Genomic DNA, 13,321 nt, shown 5'->3' with positions numbered 1-13,321 from the left:
TGCTGCTCCTGGTTATGTTTTTGACCAATTCACCCATTCAACACTTCACTTTGGTGTGCTCAGGGACACCTAGGACTTGAATGCTTCTGCCAAATCACATTGCAAGTAGGGACATGTATGTATCTCATGCATCCTAGTGGATTTCATCCTAGAGTCTTCAAAGTACAGTGAAATAGTTGTCCTATTAGATTTAATTTTCCAAAATGCAGATTTGGGACAGGTTCCTTTCGATTGGTTAAAAGCTACTGTAACTCAAAAAAAAGGAGGGAGGCAGTAAACAAGAAACTACAGGCCAGTTAGATTAAGATTCTATCATAGGAAAATGTTAGAAGCTATTATTAAAGACATTAAACGTTAGAAGTTATTATTATCATCCAGTGTTCTGTTAGGATTAGGCACAGCCACCATGGTTTTGTCAAAAAGAAGGTTTAACTAACTTTTGGTAGTTCTTTGAAGAAGCAACTTACGCTGTCAGTAAAGGGGAGCTAGTGGATGTATCATACATATTTTTCCAGAAAACAATGCGCCACATCAAAGATTAACATGGGAGATTAGCAAAGATTAGCACAGTGTTGAGGTAACGTATGAGCAAGGATAGAAGTGGGCTGAACAATAATCAGGGAATAGAAATAAATGGGTCTTTTCAGGCTGTCACAAGTGATATTGTGCCAAGGAAGTCAGTGCTGTTGCCTCAACTCTTTGCAGTTTATACAAATAATTTGGAATGAAAGGACTTCAGGAATGGTAGCTACATTTACTAGTGGCATAATGATTGATAGGTAAATCAGTTGCAAACAGGACATAAGGAACCTACAAAGAGATATAGATAGGTTAAGTGAGTTGGTAAAGATCTGGCAAGTGAAATATACTGAGAAAATGTGAAATTATGATGTTGGTAGAAAGAGTAAAATAATGACATATGATCTAAGTGGTTAGAGGTTGTAGAGCTCTAAAATGCAAAGAGATCCTGGTGTCCTAATGTATGTATCACAGAAGGTTAGTTTGCAGATACCACTAGTAATCAGGAAAGCTAATAGTTTTTTTTAGGGTAATTGAGTGTAAAAGAAAGGAGTTTAAACCTGGAATAGACAGGGTATTGGTGAGACAACATCTGGAACAATGGTGAACAGTACTGGTCACTATACCTAATGTAAATGCATTAGAGGCAGTTCAGAGAAGCTCTACTAGACTAATACCTGGAATGAATGGATTTGACTATGAGGAAAGGCTAGGGGTGATTTAATTGAAACATAAGATCCTGAGGGGATTTGACTGGATTCATACCTAAAGGATGTTTCTCTTGTGGGAGAATCTAGAACCAGAGATCTTAACTATAAGGGTCACCCATTCATTTAGAGATGAGGAACAATGTCGTGGTGTGTCCATCCTCAGCGCTATTCTTCACTCAAACTAAAATGTGGCACAGTTTCATGGTGATGTTACAGGAATAATCCAATGAACAGGTCTTTAAATTCTACAGTGCTATTCTAAGGATTGATTTTTTTTAAATGAATGTTGATAACAAAAACCACCTTGAAGATATCCAAGAGTCATAAAGATAGACACAGCTCACTTTAAACCCTTTAGAAAAGAAATTCTAATTGATCCTACAGTTGACTTGGCCTTTATGTTTCTCCAGCTTCATACCAAAGTCATTAATTTTTAGACTGCTATTCAAAGTCCCCCATATGTATCAAACTGCTAGTAATTCAAGAACTGTCACCACAGATGCAACGGGAGATCGGAGCCATGTTACATAGATGGAAATAAACAGTTTTAGCGATGGTACTAATATAGGGTCAGAAGCTCATCTCAGAATAACACAAGACAACAAATAGAGAACAAATTGGCTTAATTTCACACTGCTGCTGAGTCAGGTGATAAGAGGGGGAGTTTGGAGCTGGGAAAGAATGAAAGGCATTTAATCTCCACAATCAGGATCACGAAGATTACCACTGACTAAACGTTTCACTGGACTAGTTCAACAGGTTACCTTGACTTCAGCCCTATTTGCCAATTAATTGCGGCTATGTCCAGGAGCCCATGCTTCACCAAAGCAGTAATGGAGAATGTCACCTGACTTTATGCCATTATGCTTCAGCATCTCAGAAGGTCATTCTGGCATATGATCTTTTCAAAATATCCAAATCATTGATCTTTACTGAATTCTCCACAATGTAGACAGAGAACTTAGGAGCAGCATGGAGGCTTAGCACTCCTGCCTTATAGCACCAGGGACCTGGGAACGAATCCAGTTTTGCATGGAGTTTGCACGTTCTCCCCATATCTGTATGGGATTATTTCGGGTGCTTCAATTTCTTCCCACAGTCCAAACATGTGCAGGTTAGATTAACAGGTGAAGCTAAATTACCCATATTGTGCAGACTAGGCAGGTTAACCATGGTAAATGCAAGGTTACAGAGGTTGAGGAATGGGTCTAGGAAGGGTGTTCTTTGGAGGGTCTGTGCAGACTCAATGGCCTCTCTCTGCACTTTGGGAATTCTGACTCGAAGTACAGTGACCAAACTCATTTTATTGAAAGAGAAAAATTGGATACCACCAGGATTTCTTCAAATAACATCAAAATCATTTCAATTCAAAAACACAAAGAACTGTGGTTGCTGGAAATCATAAACAGAAATTGCTGGAAAAACTCCACAGGGTTTCTGGAAAAGGTTCACTGGATCTGACATATGAACTCTCCACAGATGCAGCCAGACCTGGGTTTTTCCAGCAATTTCTGTTTTTGGTTTACATTCATCCAAGTAGGTACCAAAGTCTTGGGTAGCACAGCGACTCAGTGGTTAGCACTGCTGTCTCACAATGCCAGGGATCTGGGTTCAATCCCACCCTTGGGCGACTGGAGTTTGCATATTTTCTGTGTATACACAGGTGTGCAAGTGATCAGGCTCCAAGGAGATGAAGGTTAGGTGGATTAGCTATGGGAAATAGGGTAGGTGGGTGAATGCTCTTCACAGGCGCAGTATGGTTAACTCGAACTGAATGACCTGTTTCCACACTGTAGGGATTCTATAAGTCTTTGGTTCTGTCCCATGTCTTATCCAAAATCCAGCTCTGAGCTAAGGTTTTTCTCAAACTTCATCTTAAAGCATGTTGACCAATTCTTAGAAAATAAAATAAAGACACTTCAGTCGCGAGACCAGACCTCAGGTGATGGTGACTGTGACAGTAGGGTTTGCCAGGTGGTTTGAGGGGGTGTTGGGAGGGAGGGTCTTTAACAAGAACAGACTCAGCTGAAAGATGAAGTTTGGTTCAAACCTGCCATCAGAACCAGCTGGTCTCTGGAGTCTCAATCACGTTTTGATCACAGCAAGGCTGATTAATAAAAATGATATGTGGGAGCTGAAAGGTAGGATACCAGGCACTTCCCAGGTCACTAGCCAATCAAAGCTTTGGAAATACATGAGACGCAGACCATCAATGAAGTTACAGAATGTAGAAGGATTCTTTTAAAAATGGAATGTTGATCGCTCTAACTTAAAGTTCAGTTCCTATTATCAACATGCAGTGTTGATGAAGTGTTTACACCTGGAGGATCAACTGATTTTCCTCCCCAACACTTAATGAGCATTACACACAGTGTAAAAGCGATCTTATGTAAATGGCAATTTGTTTTGGTGTAATAAATGCAAGTAGGACAAGTGTTTCTGTATTTCTTTCTCAGCTTGACATACTTCATGAAATTAAAAAAATGTTATTAGCTTGCTACAGTTTAAGCATAAACCTATTCAAATTCATCATTCTGTTCATATCCAAATGATTTTCTAAAGCATACAATTGAAGCTGTATGCACAGAATTTCTATAAATAATCGGTTACAATTTAAATAAATGAAAGGTGTGCAGTCACCACACTCTCTCATATTTCTATTCTCATTCACAGATTCAAGTATTTGTTTTAAAAAAACTTCAACATTAAAAACTTACCTGAATAAAACCTTTGAAGAAGTATCTTGCTTTCAGAAAACAATCCCTAATTAATACTATTACTTGCATTCAAAGAAATTTTAAACACTTTTGTTTTCATTATACTTTTCATAACCACAGATGCCTCAAAACACTTTGAAGCCAATGAAGGGCTTGTGAAATATAGGCACTTTCCTAACATAGGAAGCACAGCAACCAATAAGTAATCTGAAAATTCCCATAAACAGCAAAGTAGCAACGACCAGATAATCTCATTATTGTGATGTTGATCAAGGGATAAATATTCACCAGGACACGGGATAGCTCCTCTGCTTTCTATCAAAATAGTGCCATAGGATCTAATGCGGCCACCCGAGCAGGCAAATAGTACTTATGCCTCATCTTAAAGATGGCACATCTGACAGTGTAGTATTACTTCAATACTATCAAGCACATTTGAAACCCAGATGCTTTTCTTTTCTTGCCCAATAATGTGAATATAGGGTGATAAGTTTGCAGAGGACACCAAAATTGGCGGGTTAGTGGTCAGTGAAGATTACCTCAAAGTACAACAGGATCTTGATGGGTTGGGGAAATGGGCTGGGGAGTGACAAATAGAGCTTAATTTAGATAAATGTGAGGTCCTGCATTTTTGTAAGGCAAACCAGGACAGGACTTGTACAGTTAACAGTAAGGTCCTGGTGAGCATTGCTGAACAAATAAGCCTTGGGGGTGCAGGTTCATAGTTCCCTGAAAGCAAAGTCACAGGTGGACAGGATAGTGAAAAGGCACAAAAACAGAAATTGGGAAAAGCTCAACAGGTCTGGCAGCAACAGTGTAAAGAAATCAGAGTTAACATTTTGGGTCAAGTGATCCTCCCTCAGAGCTGAAGGCGGCGTTTGGTACATTTGCCTTTATTGATCAGTGTATTGAGTATAGGAGTTGGGAGGTCATGTTGCAACTGTACAGGACATTGATTAGGCCACTTATGGAATACTGCATTCAATTCTGGTCTCCTTGCTTCATGTTGTGAAACTTGAAAGGGTTCAGAAAAGATTTACATGCATGTTTCCAGGATTGGAGTGTTTGAGCTATAGGAGAGTCTAAATAGGCTGGGGCTATTTTCTCTGGAGCACTGGAGACTGAGGGGTAACCTTCTAGAAGTTCATAAAATCACAACACCAGGTTATAGTCCAACAGGTTTAATTGGAATCATGAGCAGAATAGATAGAGTGAATAGTCAAGGTCTTTTCCCAAGAGTAGGGGAGTCCAAAATTGGTGGGCATAGGTTTAAGGTGAGCGGGGAAAGATCTAAAAGGGACCTAAGGGCAACTGTATTGATGATGGGAGGGGTGGGGTGAACCAAAAATAGTCATCCAAAGGATCTCTCCTTGATTTTCATAAAAGCAATGGTTGTTATAGTTGAGCCAACTAAAGTATTTAGAAATGTTTATCTTACAAGTTAATAGAAACACATTCTTAACACAGATGTAATATTAGCGAGTTTTGAGAAGACTTGTAGCTCAGGTTGAGGTTCTGCATGTATGTTTGCTGGCTGAGCTGGAAAGTTCATTTTTAGCCTTTTCGTCACCATTCTAGGTAACATGATCCATGAGCCTTCGGTGAAGCACTTGTGTTAGCAACCAGCTATTTGTGTGTTTAAGTTCCCTTGGGTTGGTGATGTCAGTTCCTGGTCTTTTTCTCAGAAGGTGGTAAATGAGGTCCAAGTCAATGTGTTTGTTGATAGAATGCATGCTTCTAGGAATTCTTGTGTGTCTCTGTTTTGGCTTGCCCAAGAATGGATGTGTTGTCCCAGTTGAAGTGGCGTCCTTCCTCATCCATATGTAAGTATATTAGTGAGTGAGAGCGGGTCATGTCTTTTTTGTAGCTAGATCATGTTCATGTATCCTGGTGGCTAGTTTTCTGCCTGTTTGTCCAATGTAGTGTTTGTTACAGTTCTGGTAAAGTTACTTTGTAAATGACATTAGGTTTTGCTTGTTGTCTGTATGGTTCAAGTTCATTAGCTGCTGTTTTAATGTGTTGGTGGATTTGTGGGCTACCATGACACTCTTGTCATCACTAAACATAATAAATTAGGAGGAAAATTTCAAGACCATCAATAACATCTTTATTGGCATAAAATTCACTAAAGAGGACAACAAACTGCCTTTCCTAGATGTCACAGCAGACCAAACAGCCAATGGGGAACTTCAAACCAGCATCTACAGGAAAACAACATATACAGACCAAATATTGAACCACAGAAGTAATCATCCCAACACACATAAATAAAGCTGCATTAGAACATTATTTCAATGAGCCAACACACACTGCAGCACAGAGGAACTATGAAGAGCAGAGGAAAATCACCTACACAGCATATTTAAAAAAAAACAGGTACCCAATGAATGCAGTCCACCGATTTCTCAGAAACAAACCCAAACAAGCAGACAAAACGCGTCCAGAAACCTGAGCCACTCTCCCTTACATCAAAGGCATCTCAGAAATGACTGCCAGACTATTCAGACCCCTTGGCATCATGGTAGCCCACAAACCCACCAACACACTAAAACAGCAGCTAATGAACTTGAAAGACCCTACACAGTCAACAAGCAAAACTAAATATCATTTACAGAATACCGTGCAAGAACTGTAACAAACACTATATTGGACAAACAGGCAGAAAACTAGCCACCAGGATACATGAACATCAACTAGCCACAAAAAGACATGACCCTCTCTCATGAGTAACCTTACATACAGATGAGGAGAGACACCACTTCAACTGGGACAACAGATGCACCCCCAGGCAAGCGAATTCAAGAATCTCTAGAAGTACGGCATTGCAACTGGAAAGCTATCAACAACCACATCAGCTATTCTGAGAAAAAGAACAGGAACTGGCCACACCACAGGAACTGACATCACCAACCCAAGGAAACCTAAACACAAATAGAAAGCAGGTCACTAACACCAGTGCTTCACCAGAGGCTCACTGAATGTTACCTAGTATAGTGACAAAATGCCTGAAAATGAATTTTCTGGCTCAGCCAGCAAACTTACATACATAGATGTAATATGCTGTTTATGATGATAACATATTAAATTAATGACAGTAAAATAGTAAGTGCAGGAGTATCATATTAGTGAATTGGGAGTCTATTTCCTACTATGAATAATATCATTTCATACAACTTAGCAAATTATATTTACACAGTGAATTTGACTGGAATGTTTAGCAAGTATAACAAAACTATAAACTATATTTAATAAAATAGATTTTCATTGGGTTTTCTCCCAAAAAATGGGCCATTTAAGTTAATCAGGTATTGTATATCCTTTGAAGTTTCCCATGTCTTAGAGACACTTTTTGTGCAATAGAATGCAAAAGACTAAGCAGCTTCAAAAGGAAAAGATGTTGGTGATTAAATGGTAAACATGTTACAAACACAAGGACATGTTGGAATTAGTTCCCAGCTGTGGGAAAATGAGATGGAATGAAGTTTCATGTAGCAATGTATCCTAAACATGCTCATAATATTAATACAGTCAAATTAGTCTGTAACACCCAGACTTTTGATACCAATTTAGACCCAAAAGAATGTCAGTCTTAAAATAACTAAAATGTAAGCATGATTTGGAGATGCTGGTGTTGGACTGGGGTGTACAAAGTTAAAAATCACAACAGCAGGTTATAGTCAAATAGGTTTAATTGGAAGCACACTAGCTTTCGGAGCATCACTCCTTCATCAAGTGATAGTGGAGGGCTCAATCCTAACAAAATTTATAGCAAAACTTTACAGTGTGATGTAACTGAAATTATATATTGAAAAATTGTTTGTCTGTTAAGTCTTTCATCTGTTTGCATACAGTGTTAGTTTCACTTCTTTCATGTATAAATCACAAAACCTTTTTTTTGAAAAGTTGCATTCTCAGGTTAGCTGTTAACAATGGGTGATAGCTGGACAATATGTTGAAGGTGTTGGCTCCTTTTGCTCTCTGTCTATGCCATGATGTTTAGATTGATTGTAATCTAAAAAGTGAGATAACGAAGATTTGCATGAATTCATACAGTTTTTGAGCTCAGAGTTCTACATGACGGAATGGGACTATTTGGCGTCAATAATTTGGCCCTACCGTATTGGCCCTGAGCTCTTTTGGCGCCAGTACATATAGATAACCATCATGTGAAAATTGGTTTGTCTCTCTTGCTTAAAATGTTTTCAGCCATTTCTGGTATGGGTTCTACAAGAAAATAGAAAGAAAATTGTATTACAGCTTTCCAATGTGAAGACAGAAGGGCTTAACTATCATCAAGGCAGTAGGTGACTATTAACAATTGTTAAATGAGAAAATGATTACAAAACGAGATTTGAATCTATAGCGGGTCATTACAGCTTTGACTAACAACTCTTGCTAGTTGAGAAAATTACATCGGGTCGTTAGTCATCCTCCCTTTTTTAACCAAACAACACTTTTATTCTGAATTGGTGCCAAAACAGCTCAGCAAAGTAATGAGCACCAAAACAGTTTAGAGCCAAAATGGCAGGACCAAATGATCGGCACCAAAAGGGCGGCGCCAAAACATACCCGACCCCTACATGAATGCATGCCGTTTTTGAGCAAAGTACAATGTAACCCTGAAAGTACAAATTCACCCCACAAAATATATCTGTGCATGTGGGTCTTTGTCCGTCTGTGTGTGTCTGTCTGGGTTGGGAGTTGAGAGTGTGAGAAAGTTTGTGTGTGTATGTAATGAGTGGAGAGTGTCTTAGGTCTATGTGGGGGTGCATGTGCGAGTGTGTGTGTGCGTGCGTGTGCGTGTGCGTGTGCGTGCGTAGTGCAATGGTGATCACCTGTAATGTGACATGAACCCAAGGTCCCGGTTGAGGCCCTCCCTATGGGTACCGAACTTAGCTATCAGCCTCTGCTCAGCCACATTTCTCTGCTGCCTGTCCCGAAGTCCGCCTTGGAGGATGGTCACCCGAAGGTCCAGGACATTCGACCTCAGACTTCGGGTGACCATCGTTCAAGGTGGACTTCAGGACAGGCAGCAGCAAAAAGTGGCCGAGTAGAGGCTGATAGCTAAGTTCGGTACCCATAGGGAGGGCCTCAACCGGGACCTTGGGTTCATGTCACATTACAGGTGACCACCATTGCACTACACACACACACACACACACACACACAGAGGCACTCCTATATACACATGGACACACACAGGCACCCACACACCCCCACACTCACACATGCACCCCCTCACAGACTTAAGACACTCTACACTCACTACACACACACCCTCCAACCCAGACAGACAGACACACACACACACATACATTTTGTGGAGTGAATTTGTGCTTGCAGGATGATATTGTACTTTGCTCAAAAACTGCATGAATTCACGTAAAACTCAGTTATCTCACTTTTTAGATTAGAATCAATCTAAACATCAGGTCATAGACAGAGAGCATGGGGGCTAACACCATTAACATATTGTCTAGCTATCACCCATTGTTAACAACTAACCTGAGAATGCAACTTTTTAAACAAGGTTTTGTGATTTACACATGAAAGAAGTGAAACTATCATAGTATTCAAACAGATGAAAGACTTAACAGACAATCAATTTTTCAATGTATAATTTCAGTTACATCACACTGTAAATTTTTGCTACAAATTCTGTGTTAGAATTGAGCCCTCCACTATCACTTGATGAAGGAGCAATGCTCCGAAAGATAGTATGCTTCCAATTAAACATGTTTGACTATAACCTGGCTTTGTGAGATTTTTAAAATGTAAGCAGTGTTTATCTTTGCAAATTGCTGTGGACCCATTGACATATTCTCTGGTGATACGTTAAGCTCACTCAAGGAATCCCAAGTGCCCTTGCAACATGTACTTTTAACATGTATAATGTAGCTGAAAATGTGTTGCTGGAAAAGCGCAGCAGGTCAGGCAGCATCCAAGGAGCAGGAGAATCGACGTTTTGGGCATGAGTCCTTCTTCAGGAATGAGGAAAGTGTGTCCAGCAAGCTAAGATAAAATTTAGGGGGGGGGGGAGGGACGTTGGAAATGCGATGGGTGGAAGGAGGTCAAGGTGAGGGTGATAGGCCGGAGTGGGGGTGGGGGCGGAGAGGTCAGGAAGAAGATTGCAGGTTAGGAGGGCGGTGCCGAGTTCGACGGATTTGACTGAGACAAGGTGGGGGAGGGGAAATGAGGAAACTGGAGAAATCTGAGTTCATCCCTTGTGTTGGAGGGTTCCTATGGGGAAGTTGAGGCGCTTTTCCTCCAGCCGTCGAATTAAGAGGCCAGCACAGAGTGTCCAGGTGGATGGGGTGTGTTGAAGGCAGTTAAAGAGGCCAGCATGTATGAAGTAGTCTGGAAATGTGGATAGTGATGGGATGCCTTAATGTCCTTTCCATCACAAGGCTGATAGCAATCATCCCCACCCTTGCTGTCTGTCATACATTAGAAGTATTTACAGATTCATATTCAACCTATTCTACCATGTTATTTGCTCATCTCCCATGGCCATCAAGCCCAAATCCTGGGGGGGGACTGAAACCTGGAGCTTCTGGCCCAGAGGCAGGGATGCTACCATCTACTCCCCAAGATATCCTGATCTATCCTGTATTAGCAAAAATTAAAATTAAATTCACCATGTAAGGAAAATGTCAGCAAACACAGTACCTTGCAGAATAACACATGGCATATTAACGTTTGGAGCCCTATTACATTAGGGCCGCTCAAAATACTGCAGCATTCCTACATGTTATCCATAATTCCTTAAGGTAACAATTGCTGACATGCAAAATATGGTCCAATTAACATGAATGCAAAATTATGCAATGCTATGTCTTATCTTTAAATGTGCTGGGAGGCACTGTAACAAAAATGTAAGAGTATTAATTAGTGGAAAACCACCGAGGCTGAATATTTTCACAGGAGTGTTTTTCTCTTTCCTAGCACTAAAGATAGGTCAGGTGGTACACACACATTTCTATTTATAAGTTGTGTTTGACTGTAGGGCAAATGACATAACTCCGCAACGTTTTGTTGTTTGTTTGTATGCGTGTGTGTTCAAATGATAGGCGCAGAGCCAGTCTGGGACTCTCGCGTGGTGCCTTTGACCCTCAAAGCTTTAAGGTGACAACCGAGTGATAACTCTCATTGTCTCAAGTATACGCTGCTGAAGCGAACGGAGGCGTTCAAAGTAAAAGGGGATATCTCGAAACTTAATTCTTGGATTGCTTCCAAAAAGTCTTCTGAAGTATTTTGTAATGAAGACAGGATATCTCTGTTAACCAGATTCCATAAAATACCCTTACTTGTACTTAGATAATATGCACTCATCACCGCATGTTTTCCAACGCAAATTGTCACAAAATGTTTCGGGAGAGAATTGGATTTCACGCTGAATTAACATTCTGTATTAGTTGTGGAAGAAACGACCGAGTGCGCCTTATTTCCAAGCTGTCTGGTGAACAAGTGTCACCTGAAGTGGCAAACGGGATTGAAATAAATATTTTAGAAAGAGAAGCAATACTTGAGTAATTTTCTTTGAAAAGACGGAGTAAATTCTCACTGCTCCTTAAGAGACTGTCCCACGTGCATGTTAATGGGTCTATCAAAACCACCTCTCAAAAATCCAAGCAGATTTAGAAAAGAGGAAACCATGATATACAGCAGAGGGCTAAGGTGCTGCTAACTACCCTTTTTAAAAGTCTGCTTGAGTCCTCGTCCTGATGACTACAGCTTTGACCTTTTGTCTCCCTATTAGCTCTATTTAAACTGCAAATGTCGCCTGCATCAGTGTGAATCCTGTAAACAGTAATGTTCCGTTCCTAAAGGAACATCATTCTTTCACCATGCTGTCTATGTTAAAAGCGCTACGATTCCGAATGAAGTGTTGCTAACTGCCGAGCGATGTTCAGCTTCGAACACGTGCCGTTCACTCAATGTCGCCGTCTTAACGCAGAAGTGGGCACGCTTTCTCAGGCGGTGGCAATGTCTAATCCCAGGAGGTGCGCGCTCCATTTGATCATGAATAAGTGGCTAAAAGTTGTTTTCAGGAGTGGCTTTTCAGCGAAGCTGCAGGGTCTCCCGAGATAGCAACAGGCATGAGGAGCGCACAGTTACTGCAAGGTCTGCCCAGGTTACACGCCGGACCTAATACTCTTTACAAGACTCTAACAGGGAGGGTCTAGATCGTGTTAATACAATCACGTGAGTTTTACTGAGCGATGTCACCTTTACTGGTACTTTTAAATCACAGCAAATGGCTTGTACGGTCAAATTTCCCCCTTCACAAGTGACAGCTACAACAGCCAGTGAGGAGCTGATGGACAGTCAGGGCTTGTGCCCGAGGCTGCGGGATTTCCCACCTCACCGTCTCATACCTGTTTCTCCAGCGTCTCCTTGCCCATTGGCGGTGGCTTGGGGGACGGGACCCTCTCACAAGTGCAGCCTTCGATCAGATAAATCCCCGAGGGTCTGCTACTCTGCTCGTTCTCAAAGTAGAAGAGCACATTCTGGTAGAGCGCGAACCACTTGTCTTGCCACTTGCTGATGTCCGCTGTCTTCTTGCTCAGGTAGCCGCGTTTCGTCCCCTCTTTCCGCGCAATCAGAGCCAAATACATAGCGTGCCCCTCATTCAACCTGATGCTTTTCTGCATTTTCCGTCTGACTGGCGCGTTAAGATTGTTTTTGCTGGGGGGGGGGGGGGGAAGGAAGGGAAAGGAGGGATGATTATTTAAAGGGAGAAGGGGGGTGGGTGAGGGTTAGAGGAGAAAACTACTTTTGTTGTATTATTGTCTCCCCTCAGGAACCCCCGACACCCGGCTTAGACAGAAACCCATTAGCCCCAAAGTCAGCAACACAGATAGAAACTTAGACAGGCGAGCAGCCGCTGCTCTGCGAGAAGTCTGCACACACAGAGCCGGAGCAGAGAGGGGCCAGGCATTGGGATCCAACAGCAAACTCCGAACTGAGTGCAGACACACGGCCATCCAGAGGGAGAACGCGGCTGGTGAGCAAAAGGGAACAGACGGTAAAGAGGGAATCACGTGGGAGAGATCAGCTGGAATCCGCTTTGACACCGATTTAAAGAGACACGACCCCGTGTGGCTGGCTGTTGCTGTCAGAGCGAGTCAGCCTGCACCATCTCCCTCCCAGTGTCACAGCCCAGGACAGGTCCACACATCCTCCCCCAGCCCCTCCCAGTGTCAGGCAGACCAGGACAGGGTCCACACATCCTCCCCCAGCCCCTCCCAGTGTCAGGCAGACCAGGATAGGTCCACATATCCTCCCCACAGCCCAGGACAGGTCCACACCTCTACCCCCACCCCCACTCCCTAGCCCCTCCCAGAGTCACAGCCCAGGACAGGTCCACACATC

At 41.9% G+C, this 13,321-nt stretch overlaps 1 protein-coding gene across 1 annotated transcript in view; it reads right to left on the bottom strand.

The window, feature by feature from the left end:
• The window catches only part of rasgrf2b (Ras protein-specific guanine nucleotide-releasing factor 2b), a 241,943-nt gene extending 229,051 nt beyond the window's left edge, over positions 1 to 12,892 (bottom strand). Inside the window, exon 1 of the mRNA XM_060844008.1 lies at positions 12,325 to 12,892. Within this exon, the coding sequence (XP_060699991.1) occupies positions 12,325 to 12,600 (276 nt within the window). The 5' untranslated portion in view covers positions 12,601 to 12,892. The remainder of the gene's footprint in view (positions 1 to 12,324) is intronic.
• Positions 12,893 to 13,321: the final 429 nt, after the last annotated feature.

This window comes from Hemiscyllium ocellatum, chromosome 2 (genome assembly GCF_020745735.1).
Source record: "Hemiscyllium ocellatum isolate sHemOce1 chromosome 2, sHemOce1.pat.X.cur, whole genome shotgun sequence".
In the NCBI taxonomy this organism is placed as follows: Eukaryota; Metazoa; Chordata; class Chondrichthyes; order Orectolobiformes; family Hemiscylliidae; genus Hemiscyllium; species Hemiscyllium ocellatum.
Note: the sequence above shows the minus strand (reverse complement) of the source record. Positions and strands in the feature narration are given on the sequence as shown.